This window comes from Solanum tuberosum, unplaced genomic scaffold, assembly GCF_000226075.1.
Source record: "Solanum tuberosum cultivar DM 1-3 516 R44 unplaced genomic scaffold, SolTub_3.0 scf00315, whole genome shotgun sequence".
NCBI classification, from domain to species: Eukaryota; Viridiplantae; Streptophyta; class Magnoliopsida; order Solanales; family Solanaceae; genus Solanum; species Solanum tuberosum.
The window spans coordinates 343,402-354,109 of NW_006239239.1; the positions used below are offsets into that span (position 1 = coordinate 343,402).

A 10,708-nucleotide genomic window follows, 5' to 3' on the forward strand; every position below is an offset into this window, starting at 1 on the left:
ACCCAGTTGAAGCCCGAGGTCGGGAAGCATTGGGCTGAAATCAAGTGTAACTCCGCACCTAGCACAGTCACAATGGATGATAAAGGAGGGGGATTGCAGTAAGTTGATGCTAACAATCAACGTGAAATTAATCAATGTTAAGGAAATCTTACAACAGTGAATACATGGAGACATGCACCAGAATAAAATAGGTCCAAATGAATCTTGAGGTTGTGTGGTTTGTCATTGTTGTGGATTCTATAATAATTTGGTAAAAGGGTAGAAGCATCATTTCTTTTGTACAAATACTATTGCTTTTATTCCAACAAGCCTTTAGGCATGAAGAAATCTCCTATAAGTGTATTATACACAACAAACATGGCCAAAAATGCAACTCAATCATTGATCACACATTACATTGACTAATGGCAGTTATTTATCTTCAGCAGTAAAATCTGGCTCTGTTGGTTTCTGAAGCAGAAGGGGTGTTATCCTGTCTGGCACTCTTGCTTTATTTGCTTTATTGCGTCGCAGAGCGCGAAGTGCATTAGCAGCAAATCTTGATGCATAGATGGTAGCACCAAAACTTGGTGAACTGGAACCTTCCTTTGCTAATGCATCTTGCAATCTGCTTTCTTCTACATGAAGAGATTCTTCTACCTTCTTCCTGCAATAATTGCGCCATGCTGCTTGTAAAAAGCAAGCTGCCCAAGTTCTCCAATGACCTGAGTAAAACCTGAAAGTATGGCGGAGCTGCTTACTGTGAAGTCTTCGAAATTGAGAGGCCACAAACTTCAAATCATCAGCCACTAAAGCAAATGCTTCAACTTCTGAGAGTGCTTGTGCAGTTCGGGTTGAGATAGGTAAGTTAGTTGATGAATGAGGGTCAAGAGCCCAAGTAAGAAGCTCCTCTCCACAAAAATCACCAGCTTTTAGATACTCGGAGTTGAAAAAACCTGTCCTCCCTCCATTAGTGGTTACAGACTGTAGTTTGCCCCTCATTACAAACAGCATCTCATTAACTGGGTCACCTTCACGAACAATGTAGCTGTCCTCGGTGTAGAGCACTGGCTTGAGTCGGTCACATAGTGCATCCAAGAGTTGTTCGTCCATTTTTTCAAACATTGGCACCTGAAAATATTCATGCATGATCAATATCAGGAACTGATAAAGAGATCTTTTACTATATTACTCTAGGAAAATCTCACTTGTATATAAAGCAAAAGGTTCATCTTAGTTATGATGCCAACCATTAGAGATGGATAAATCACATCTGTATTCGCGAAATAAGGATGAAACACAGTCAAAGAGCAACAGTGAAAAAACTCACTCTCATCAGTAAAGCTAAACAAAGATGGCGCTTTATATCTCTTCTGAGGTCTTTAGGAAGGTTGTGAATCAGATTTTCTTCCTCAACACCCCTTGTTTCCTGCCACTTGTATTGCTCATAGCGCCTAATTCGCTCTCTGAGGTTCTCAGGGAGTAGCCGATGTGACATCCACTGTTCTGCATCTCGCCTTTTCACCCTCATCTCCTCTAGTCTCATTGTTGAGGACTGCAAACATGTCTATCACAAACAAGTATTCAGCTGATTAGAGCCTGGGATTGCTTTACTCACATAAGACACACCAATTTTTTTTACAGCAAATAAATTGATATTTCAAGTAGACTAAATTTTAAAGAGGTTGCAGTCATACACCAGAATGAGAACTCTGCAATACAAGTTCTATTTTCTTGATAGAATCTCTGATAGCTTATATTTTCATGGCTCGTTTGTATACTGTCAAGTGTGTCAAATGCCATTTAAGAATTTCCAGAACAGAGAACATAAAAATGAAAGCCACAATGCTACCTGCATATTTCCGATGAGAAAGGCAAATAGCACCAGGCCGGAGATGGAAATGAAAACTGCAAAGCAAATTTCCCATACATAGGTACTTGTTTGGAGGTTTTGACCAAGGGAACTGCAACATAAAGGATCAAAGTTAGGTTAGAAAAACCAGACAGAAAACTCAAACGAAACTGAACTTTTTAAGACACAACTCAGAATTCTAACAGGAGTTCACAGAGCGGGCAAGCTTGTGCATGCCTCGACTATCTACAGACTACAAGGTACTTGCTACCTCCCACCAAAACAGTTACATGCTTGGCAAGATAAGAAGAAATCACCTAGTATTTTTTGTCTATATTGGAATAAGAGTCTTTGGTGCTCTAATTTGTTTAATGTTGTAAACATTTCTATAAAAATATTTGTTGATTTGGCCTAGTTCCTTTTTTTAACCCAGTTTCTTTGAGAGGAAGGAATTCACCAATTTCCTAAGCTTAAAAATTAGATTCACGCAGGAAAACCGAACCAAAAATATCAACTGACATGACGTATTGTGAACCTAAATTCTTTCACGTGCTTAGTCCAAAAAGAACAATGAATTAGGCTATACTTGACATGACGCATTGCAAAGCTAAATTAATAGATAACAATTTACTCTTGCAAACTGTTTGAGCAATTAGATGATATGATCACAAATTTCAGACATTATAAAATTAATAAAAACCCAGTGTTCCAGCATCGCAAAGTCTAATATGCTCAAGCTACGCATACCATATGTAAGCCACAAACTATTCTAAAATTGAGTTTCTTTGTATTCCTTCTTGATCTTTAAAAAGATGGTTAATGACCACTACATATCCATGCAAATGTGGTTAAACAGAATGACACTTTTTATAAAGATCTAATAAACATTCTTTTGAATATGCAAAAAAAAAAAACAAGCACAGAGTGCATGCATACCTTAAGTTTTGTAAACCCCACCAGAAACAATAAAAGAACTTCTGTGGAAAATTCATTGATCCCACAACATCTGATTGGAGAGCGTCAAGGAACATCCCAAAATCAAAGAGTGTTGTGTTTGGTGTCTCTATAGGGCAGGAAATATTCAGCAACGTTTTAAATCCTGTATGATCATCATCACAATACAACGAGGCATGACGACAGACAGAGGAATTTGCACAAGCTTGTTTCCAGCAAGTAGTTTCACGTTCTATAGAAAACAGATACCAAAAGGCTCCAAGTACCTAAAGAGCAGGAAGTCACTCAAATCTCAGTCTAATGAGTCCAAAAAAGTATATAATAGAGAATGATGTAACTATTTCAGCATACTAATGATATCTGCTGGTAAAGCATAAGCTTGTATGCCAGGAAAAACTTTAATATGGCTGAAAATCTACAAATTTTATTTCTAGGATACCAATTGGTACAGACATGACAAAATTTTAAATGCAAATAGAATCATCCATAGGTAACTTCGGGTAGCACAAAATTGAACAACAGAGTATCTAGCATATCCATCAGAATTGTAACTCAAGCTTGTTGCAAACTTACATGGCTGGCAAGCATATAAAGGAAGAGATTGAAAGCAGCTCCAGCCCATGCTGTTTCAGTGAGTATGCCAGATGTTCTTGTGACTTCCTTATATAAAGGATAAACGCGAAGGACCCTCGGAATATATTGGAAAAAGACAACAGACTTCAGCAAATTCTTGGTATTCAAAGATCTTGCACCCCGCAACTTAGGGATAATAATTAAAATTACAACCTGAAAATACATAGAAGGATAAGAGTAAACAACTGAACATACACTTCTATTTACATAGAAAGTAGGTAAAAACCAACGTGCAATGCAAGAATGCTCCATATCATGTAAATCTAATATCTGTGACAAACAACACGTCGTCTCCTTGAACAAGAATAATTTTTTCACAAGATCTACCAACCATGTGTTATTGCAATGGAATAATACTTAATTCAATCAAACCAAAGAAACATTTTGAGGGAAGTAAGTTGCACCTGTGGTAGTGGTAGAACTGCAAGAATATCAATCAAGAAGTACGTGGACAAGTATCTCTTTGCTATCTCCCAAGCATCTTCAACTAAAACACCTCTTCCAAATACACGTGAAGAAGGAGCAATGAAACCAGTTCGAAATTGAAGGGCAATATGAAGAAAGTAAAATATATCAGTAAAAGAACGCAAAACACTGGCTGTAACCTCTAATGTTCTGTCTAACCCCAGACATTTGTTGTCATTATCAATCAATGGAATGTAAAGGAACAAAGGATCCAAGGAGATTGCTATTACACACGATAATACAAATATTTTGTTCCACTTTTGAAGAAAAGGTCCTTGAGGATCAAGTATGTTCTTGTTGGATCCCAAGCTTTCTTCCACAAAACCACTTAAACTGGATTTTACGGCTTGAATTATGCTTTTGGCCCTCCATTTACCAGGTTCCAAGCCTTTATTTAATTCGTTGGAAGCTATTACAACTTTACTTCGGTGCACTCCACCCATAGCATGAAAATTTCCTTCAGAGTTTTTCTCTGATTTCCAGCCCTGAAATCTGCAAGGCAGCCAATTTAAGTATTAGAAAAACAAGTTGGCAGCATGTCAGCAAATTAGTGCACACAGTTATACAACATCTAAGCCTATGCTCGAAAAAACTGATTAGTCCATATTCAGATTTACTTGGTTAATCATTTTCATAAATATCAAAGTTACCCATAAAGTAACCAAACATGAATGTGCTTGAACTTTCCTTTTAATTTTCTCTTCTCTTCCAATTTCAAATAGAAAAGGCAATCCAGGCTTTCAATTCTTTCCCAGGTCCAGAATTAGTTTACTTTCCACTCATGATTCTCTTTAATCTCTTAGTTTGTTTCATTTACTCCTCTATTCCCATACCATACATTCAAACAGAAACCACTTAAAGGTGTAACCTGGATTGAGAAACTAAAAAACTGGGGCTTCCTAAGGTTCTCAAAACTAACCTCGAGAACTCCTCTTGTCGGTGATCCATATCTTGAGCCAATGCATCAATGTGCTCAATACAGAAGATCAACTTCCAAAATCATTCTAGGCAACAAGTTTTTCGGTGAAAACTGTCTTGAGTAGCTCAGCCAAGAGCTAATACCATTCCCTGAAATTTTAGTATAGCTTATCAGATAAGTATTCGATATCTTGATTCTCTCCAAGTATAACTACAGTTACACCAAACAAACAGCCGCAAAAAATTTCCTTTTAAGACAGCTTAACAGACAGGAGTTGAATATTTTCAACAAAGTCAAAGATGCTTAAAATGTGTAAAACCTTGTCACAAGAGTATAACAGACCAACTTGTTCTTTTCATGAAAGGAGTCGATAAGTAATTAAAAATAGGGAAAAATGACAAATATACCCCCGAACTATCATAAATGGTATGCAAATACCCTCCGTCATACTATTGGGACATTGATACCCCTGCCGTCTAAAAACTAGAGCATATATGCCCTTCACTCTAACGGAAGATTAAATAGGGACACGTGGCACAATCTTATCCGTCGATCCAATATTTAATCGACGGATAAGATTATGACACGTGTATGTCCGTTATTATAAAGGGCATATATGCTCTAGTTTTTGGACGGCAGGGGCACCAATGTCCCAAAAGTATGACGAAGGGTATCTGCATACCATTTACGATAATTCAAGGGTATATTTGTCCTTTTTCCCTTTAAAATATACCGACAAACATGACTTATATATAGAAAAAATAGTTGGAACCTAAAAATGAATTTGAGGTCAAAGGCATTGAATGCTCTAGAATAATCAACAAAGTGTATTGGAGACAGAGACAAAAATTTGGCAACCAGCAAATTTCCACATCAGGGTACTTACCTCAACGACAAAAAAGAAGAAGAAGGTAAACGATGCAACACCTTAATCAGCTACAAAATTCTAAAAAGATCAAACATGAAGCACTTGCTAATTATTGAATTCTCAAAGTTGTAACATCAAACAATAGTTGCAATCATAAATTTTTTGCAGGAAGATAAATATGAAAATGAGAATTTATTCGAACTGATGCATTGTTAGACTAACCAATATAATGTTGGAACTATGCCACAATCCGAAATCAATTAGAGTCGACTATATAAACATTTTGTATATGTTAAATTTAGAAAGTTCAAATATCAACTTACGTAACCTCCGGACTTTGCCCGCCTATACTTCGAAAAAACTCAAAGTCGGGCAGATTTGACTTTAGATCACTAATTTTGTTGCACAGCAATCCAAAAGCAGAAAAATCGCTTAATGGAATGCTAATAATCAGTTCACCTGACAAAAAAACAATATATATGTGTATTGAGAGTGAAGAGAGTTGGAACTCATGAAAGGAAAAAAAAGTGGTATTATGAATCTACTAAGTTTAGAGAAGAAGATGATTTTTGGAGGTTTTTTCAACTTGTGATTTGATCATTTATTACTTGTGCCACCCAGATTTCCTTTGTGGGAAGTGGAAGATCCACAACAGAGTCTTTGTGGGTCCTACTTATTAGCTTTACCTGGACCCACTGTTTGGTGCCTTTTCAAACCGGCCGGTGACTGTCAGCTGTCTCACAAAATCATACAGCACGGCGGCGCTTGCTTCGATTCTTCCTAATTTCTTCTCTCTCTTACTTTCTATTCAACTCCAAATTTGAAATGATAAATTGTGTCATTCTTCATCAGTATGACATAAAGATCACACTAAATCAGTATCACCTGATGAATTTAAATGATACAATATACACCCTCCGTTTTGATTCAGTACGAAATTTAAGAAAAAAATAAATAATAGAAATTTGTGTGATAGTAAATCATTTCATTAAGGATAAAATAGATATTTTATAGTTAAATTGTTATTTAATATTGAAATGTGTCATTCTTTTTGAGACGGACTAAAAAGAAAAGTAAGTCACATAAATTGAGACAGAGAGAGTAGTAAAATTAAGTGACAATTAAAACAAATATTATATTTAAACTAGCAATACAAATATAATACAACAGATAACAACTCTCCAAACAAGGTGTTAAAGACGGCACTTAAGATTTGAGAAATGAGCAGTGGGTTTCATTTTAACGAATAGAATTGCCTTTCAATAAGCAAAGGCAATTTGCACAAGTTAACAAAATCAAAGCGTTTGACCTGACTGATTTGCTGTTTGACTTCCACAGTAAGTTTGATTTACCCCCCCGTGAGCCAAACCAGAACGTCACCGACGTGTGTGGGTGTTTATTATTAAATGTAGTGGTTGTAAAGACATTGGTTGAGTTAAATTGTGTATTGATCCTATTTGTGCATAGTCAAGGTAGTTAGTTTGGTAAGCTATTTTATTGTGCACAACATGTCTGATGCACCTCATCCTCATGATTCCTGAGTTTGACAATATATAGTTTTATGCACTATTCTCCATTTATTTTGTCAACTAACTAGGACTTTGAGGATGAATCTAATTAGTTGTGATTAAAGACACAATTTTCCTCAAGATGACCCTTTCTTTAGGGACAGTTGTTAATTAATGCCAAATATAATTATCTAATTAGACAACACAAAACCATAAACAGAAGTATCAGAGAATCGGTACATACATAAGAAAAAAAATTAAACATCAAGCTGGCTACAACAACAAAATAGTTTATTTTAAAAAAAATTAAGATTTTATTGATCTGTTAAATATTTTCCCTATTTTTTTTGTTGCAACTTCCACATGAGCAGTTGTGTCTGGGAACATATAATATACTTACATATGTAGCAGAAAATAGGGAAAATATTTAACAGATCAATAAAATCACCAGCAGAAAATTAAACGTAGCAGTTCTTTCAATCAGTCAAGCCTGCAGTATGTATATCTCAAAGCACGCCACTATAAAACGCTATGACTATATAATATAATTCATATATGGCACCAATCAAGAAGCAATGAAGTATGATTGGTCCTATAGGTCAATGAAGACACCCAAAGAGAAGGGAATAAGAAATGAGACAGAAAACGAAGAACTAAGATATGCAGTCTGGACCAAAATATTAGTATAAACATCTTGGCTTAGATCTTGCTGCAACAAAATGTAATCTTGGTCTAGAAATTTGGGGTTCTCACTAGTGCTATTGTGGATGATAAGGAGGCATTCCACCGGAATGTGGTAGGCCGTTCTGTCCATGCATTGGCATCATCCCATGACCCATTTGAGGAGGTCCACTTGCTGGCATAGAGTAATGGTGATTGTGCATCTGCATCTGCATCTGCATTTGTGGAGGTGCAGAACCAACAGGTGAGTTCCAGCCTGATGCTGAATGCTGAGGTGCACCAAAACCTTGAGGGGCTGGGGCATATTGTGTAGGCCCATTGTATGGATGAACACCAGGATCTCCTACAGAAGGTGGTTGCTGCCCCATGACTGAGGGTTGAGAGTTCATCATAGGGGGTTGGGCATTCATCATAGGGACATTCGGGATTGTATAATCTCTGCTGCGATCATTATTCACCTGATATTAGACCAGAAAGCATGCAATTTAGTGGACTACTCTTTCCAAATAGGGGAAAAACATCAAGTGAAGAGATGGATGACGCTAAACTCTGCAGTGGCTCCTATAAGCTACTCCTACGATCTCTAGCAAATAAATCTCTTTATGACCCTTTTTACCTTTATACTGAGATCAGTGTGGCGAGAGTAGGAGATATGAAGCTTACAAAATCCTCCTTCATATATGGAATGTCCTTCTAAAGCTTCCTTTGCAACAACTGCTGTCTGCACATCTGCAAACACATCACATTTATTGCTTAACATACAAGCACTCCTAATACTGAGTAACTGGATCAGTTCCAGTAATGCAAAACCAGTACAAGGGGGACTAATTGTTAGGAAGGTAACAATCCACAGTTAAGGTCAGATACAAGTACAATAATCACTAAAGCTTCTTCAGTCAATATATCTATACCTAAAACAAAGGACAAAACTTCATTGCTGAATTCTATATGAAATAAAGCTGAGAACCATCCTTGGCCTCTTTGCTAGAAATACTTTTGAACCAACAACAAAACAAGCAACTAATGACTTTTTAGCGGAAAAACACACTTCTGAAAAAAAGAAGGAAATTTTCATCTCACCTGGATATTGTATCAGAGCCTGAACCCCACCATTCTTATCAAACATTGCAATCTTTAGCACAGGGCCGAAAGCTGAAAAAACCTGAACCCCATGCATTAAAACAGATAAAGCAATGAATAACTCGGGATTAAGGTCACAACAGAATGTACAGAAATTTATCTTGCAACTGAAGCGGGGTACCGTGTGTAGGACATCCAAGGTTACAGCATATTGCATGTTCTCAATGGAAGCTAGAAGAACATTACTCTCAGGCTCCAGCTTCTTCCCATCTAAACCCACACTGATCTGAAACATGAATGAAATAAATTTCAAAGAAAGGAAAGAAACCAGCATTTCATCACAATATCAGCCAATCAACTACAAATGTACCCTAAGCACAGAAACATTAAAGTGTACCAATCATACAAAAGATCAGCATACAAACTGCTATACTCTACCAGTTAAATCATAATATCCATGAAGATGCATTATCATAATGTAGCCCCCAAAATGCAAAATACGATATGCAATGCATTATCTCTTTTGTAACACTTGTATTTTTTGTGTAGAGAGTATATCTTGCTTGATAGACAGAGATAGGTGAAGTTGATAGATGAAGATGGTTGAGTCACATGCTTATAACTGATTCCTTCTTACTTAATGAAGCTTTTTGACTAGTCAAAAAGAAAAAAAATCAAGAATATACAAACAAGGAAATTGGAAGACAGAAAACAGAATCCTAACACATCCTTCCATAGTTCCATGAAACTAATGACCACAGGCAAAGAGTTGTGTCTAATTGATTACCTGACCATTTGCGTCAATGGCTGAGGGAGCAACAGGAAGGAGAGGATTGGTGTAGTCCCTAAATCAAAACCATATGTAAAATGATGATTAAAGAGATGAGAAAAGTAGTCATTAGACCCTAAAAGAATAGGAAATAAAATGAGTATGAGTGATGAAGGATATAAAGATGCAAATGTACAACCAGTTTTCCAATAGTGGAACAAGCCATCATCATGAATGTCTGTTTAGCAGAAAGAGGGGGGAAGAGGGGAGGATGTTCTGTGTGTGTGTGTGTGAGAGAGAGAGAGAGAGATCATTTCTACCTGCTACGATGACTCTGAAACTTCACACTCAGATCAGTATGTGCAGAATATGTTATTTTGAGGGAGCAAGGTCCCAGTTCTGGAATCAAATACCTAACACAGAAGAGAATGACAATATAGGTCAATGGCTACTCTGTCACACACTAAGTAGGACTAAATTGAACAACTGATGATGGGTATAAAGACATAGCAGTATTTTTTTTAGCTTTACAACACATCTTTGTGGGATGTAAGTTTCCAATTCATCATTTTTTGGATAATGAATTTTTTGGTGTGAATATAAAGTTACCCTCGTCACAAAAAAAAAAAGTGTTTGGGCATATGCGCATCGGAATAGCTATCTAATAGCAAGTCTAAGAAAAAGTCTTTTCTGAACAAGCACCTTTAAGCTGGGATCAGCAAATATTCCTTAAACTAGAAGTTGCAAGATCACCGGTTGTAACTTGTAAATAAGTTCAGTAGCAACATTTAAACTGCACATTTTAGCAGTAAACAGGCCACATTGCTAGAACTACAACAAACCTAAGGAGCATTAAATGTGAATATATAATGAGATATGGAATGGTCAAGGAACATGCGTGTACCCCTTTGGTAGATTCTTAAAAAAGTTCTTCAAAGATGTCGAGCCCCAATGTATGTGCACTGTTGACACCCAATTTTGACCGTCCACGATAGGAATT

At 36.7% G+C, this 10,708-nt stretch overlaps 2 protein-coding genes across 5 annotated transcripts in view; both read right to left on the reverse strand.

The window, feature by feature from the left end:
* Positions 1 to 243: 243 nt before the first annotated feature.
* LOC102602102 (cyclic nucleotide-gated ion channel 1-like) lies at positions 244 to 6,521 on the reverse strand. The gene is made up of 8 exons (XM_006360111.2): positions 5,994 to 6,521; positions 4,803 to 4,951; positions 3,823 to 4,375; positions 3,359 to 3,571; positions 2,768 to 3,051; positions 1,832 to 1,943; positions 1,310 to 1,546; positions 244 to 1,110 (listed from the first exon to the last, which is right to left on the reverse strand). Exons 2-8 carry the CDS (start codon positions 4,829 to 4,831, stop codon positions 412 to 414), a joined length of 2,127 nt encoding a protein of 708 aa, XP_006360173.1. The 5' UTR covers positions 4,832 to 4,951; positions 5,994 to 6,521; the 3' UTR covers positions 244 to 411.
* A 1,131-nt stretch (positions 6,522 to 7,652) lies between these two features.
* The window catches only part of LOC102602437 (polypyrimidine tract-binding protein homolog 2), a 6,589-nt gene continuing 3,533 nt past the window's right edge, over positions 7,653 to 10,708 (reverse strand). For 3 of the 4 annotated variants that reach the window (XM_006360112.2, XM_006360114.2, XM_006360113.2), the window contains 6 exons: positions 10,029 to 10,121; positions 9,727 to 9,784; positions 9,121 to 9,225; positions 8,940 to 9,021; positions 8,476 to 8,588; positions 7,653 to 8,317 (listed from right to left, as the gene is read on the reverse strand). In XM_006360112.2, the coding sequence (XP_006360174.1) occupies positions 7,937 to 8,317; positions 8,476 to 8,588; positions 8,940 to 9,021; positions 9,121 to 9,225; positions 9,727 to 9,784; positions 10,029 to 10,121 (832 nt within the window). In that variant the 3' untranslated portion in view covers positions 7,653 to 7,936. The remainder of the gene's footprint in view (positions 8,318 to 8,475; positions 8,589 to 8,939; positions 9,022 to 9,120; positions 9,226 to 9,726; positions 9,785 to 10,028; positions 10,122 to 10,708) is intronic. The other variant, XM_006360115.2, reaches the window with a different exon arrangement.

What these genes read in the sequence shown, in the direction of transcription:
- LOC102602102 (XM_006360111.2), bottom strand. Translation starts at nt 4,831, where the DNA reads ATGGATCACCGACAAGAGGAGTTCTCGAG. An exon ending in CGACAAGAGGAGTTCTCGAG is followed by an intron (nt 4,376 to 4,802) that starts GTTAGTTTTGAG and finishes GCTGCCTTGCAG; the next exon opens with ATTTCAGGGCTGGAAATCAG. An exon ending in TTTATATGCTTGCCAGCCAT is followed by an intron (nt 3,052 to 3,358) that starts GTAAGTTTGCAA and finishes CCTGCTCTTTAG; the next exon opens with GTACTTGGAGCCTTTTGGTA.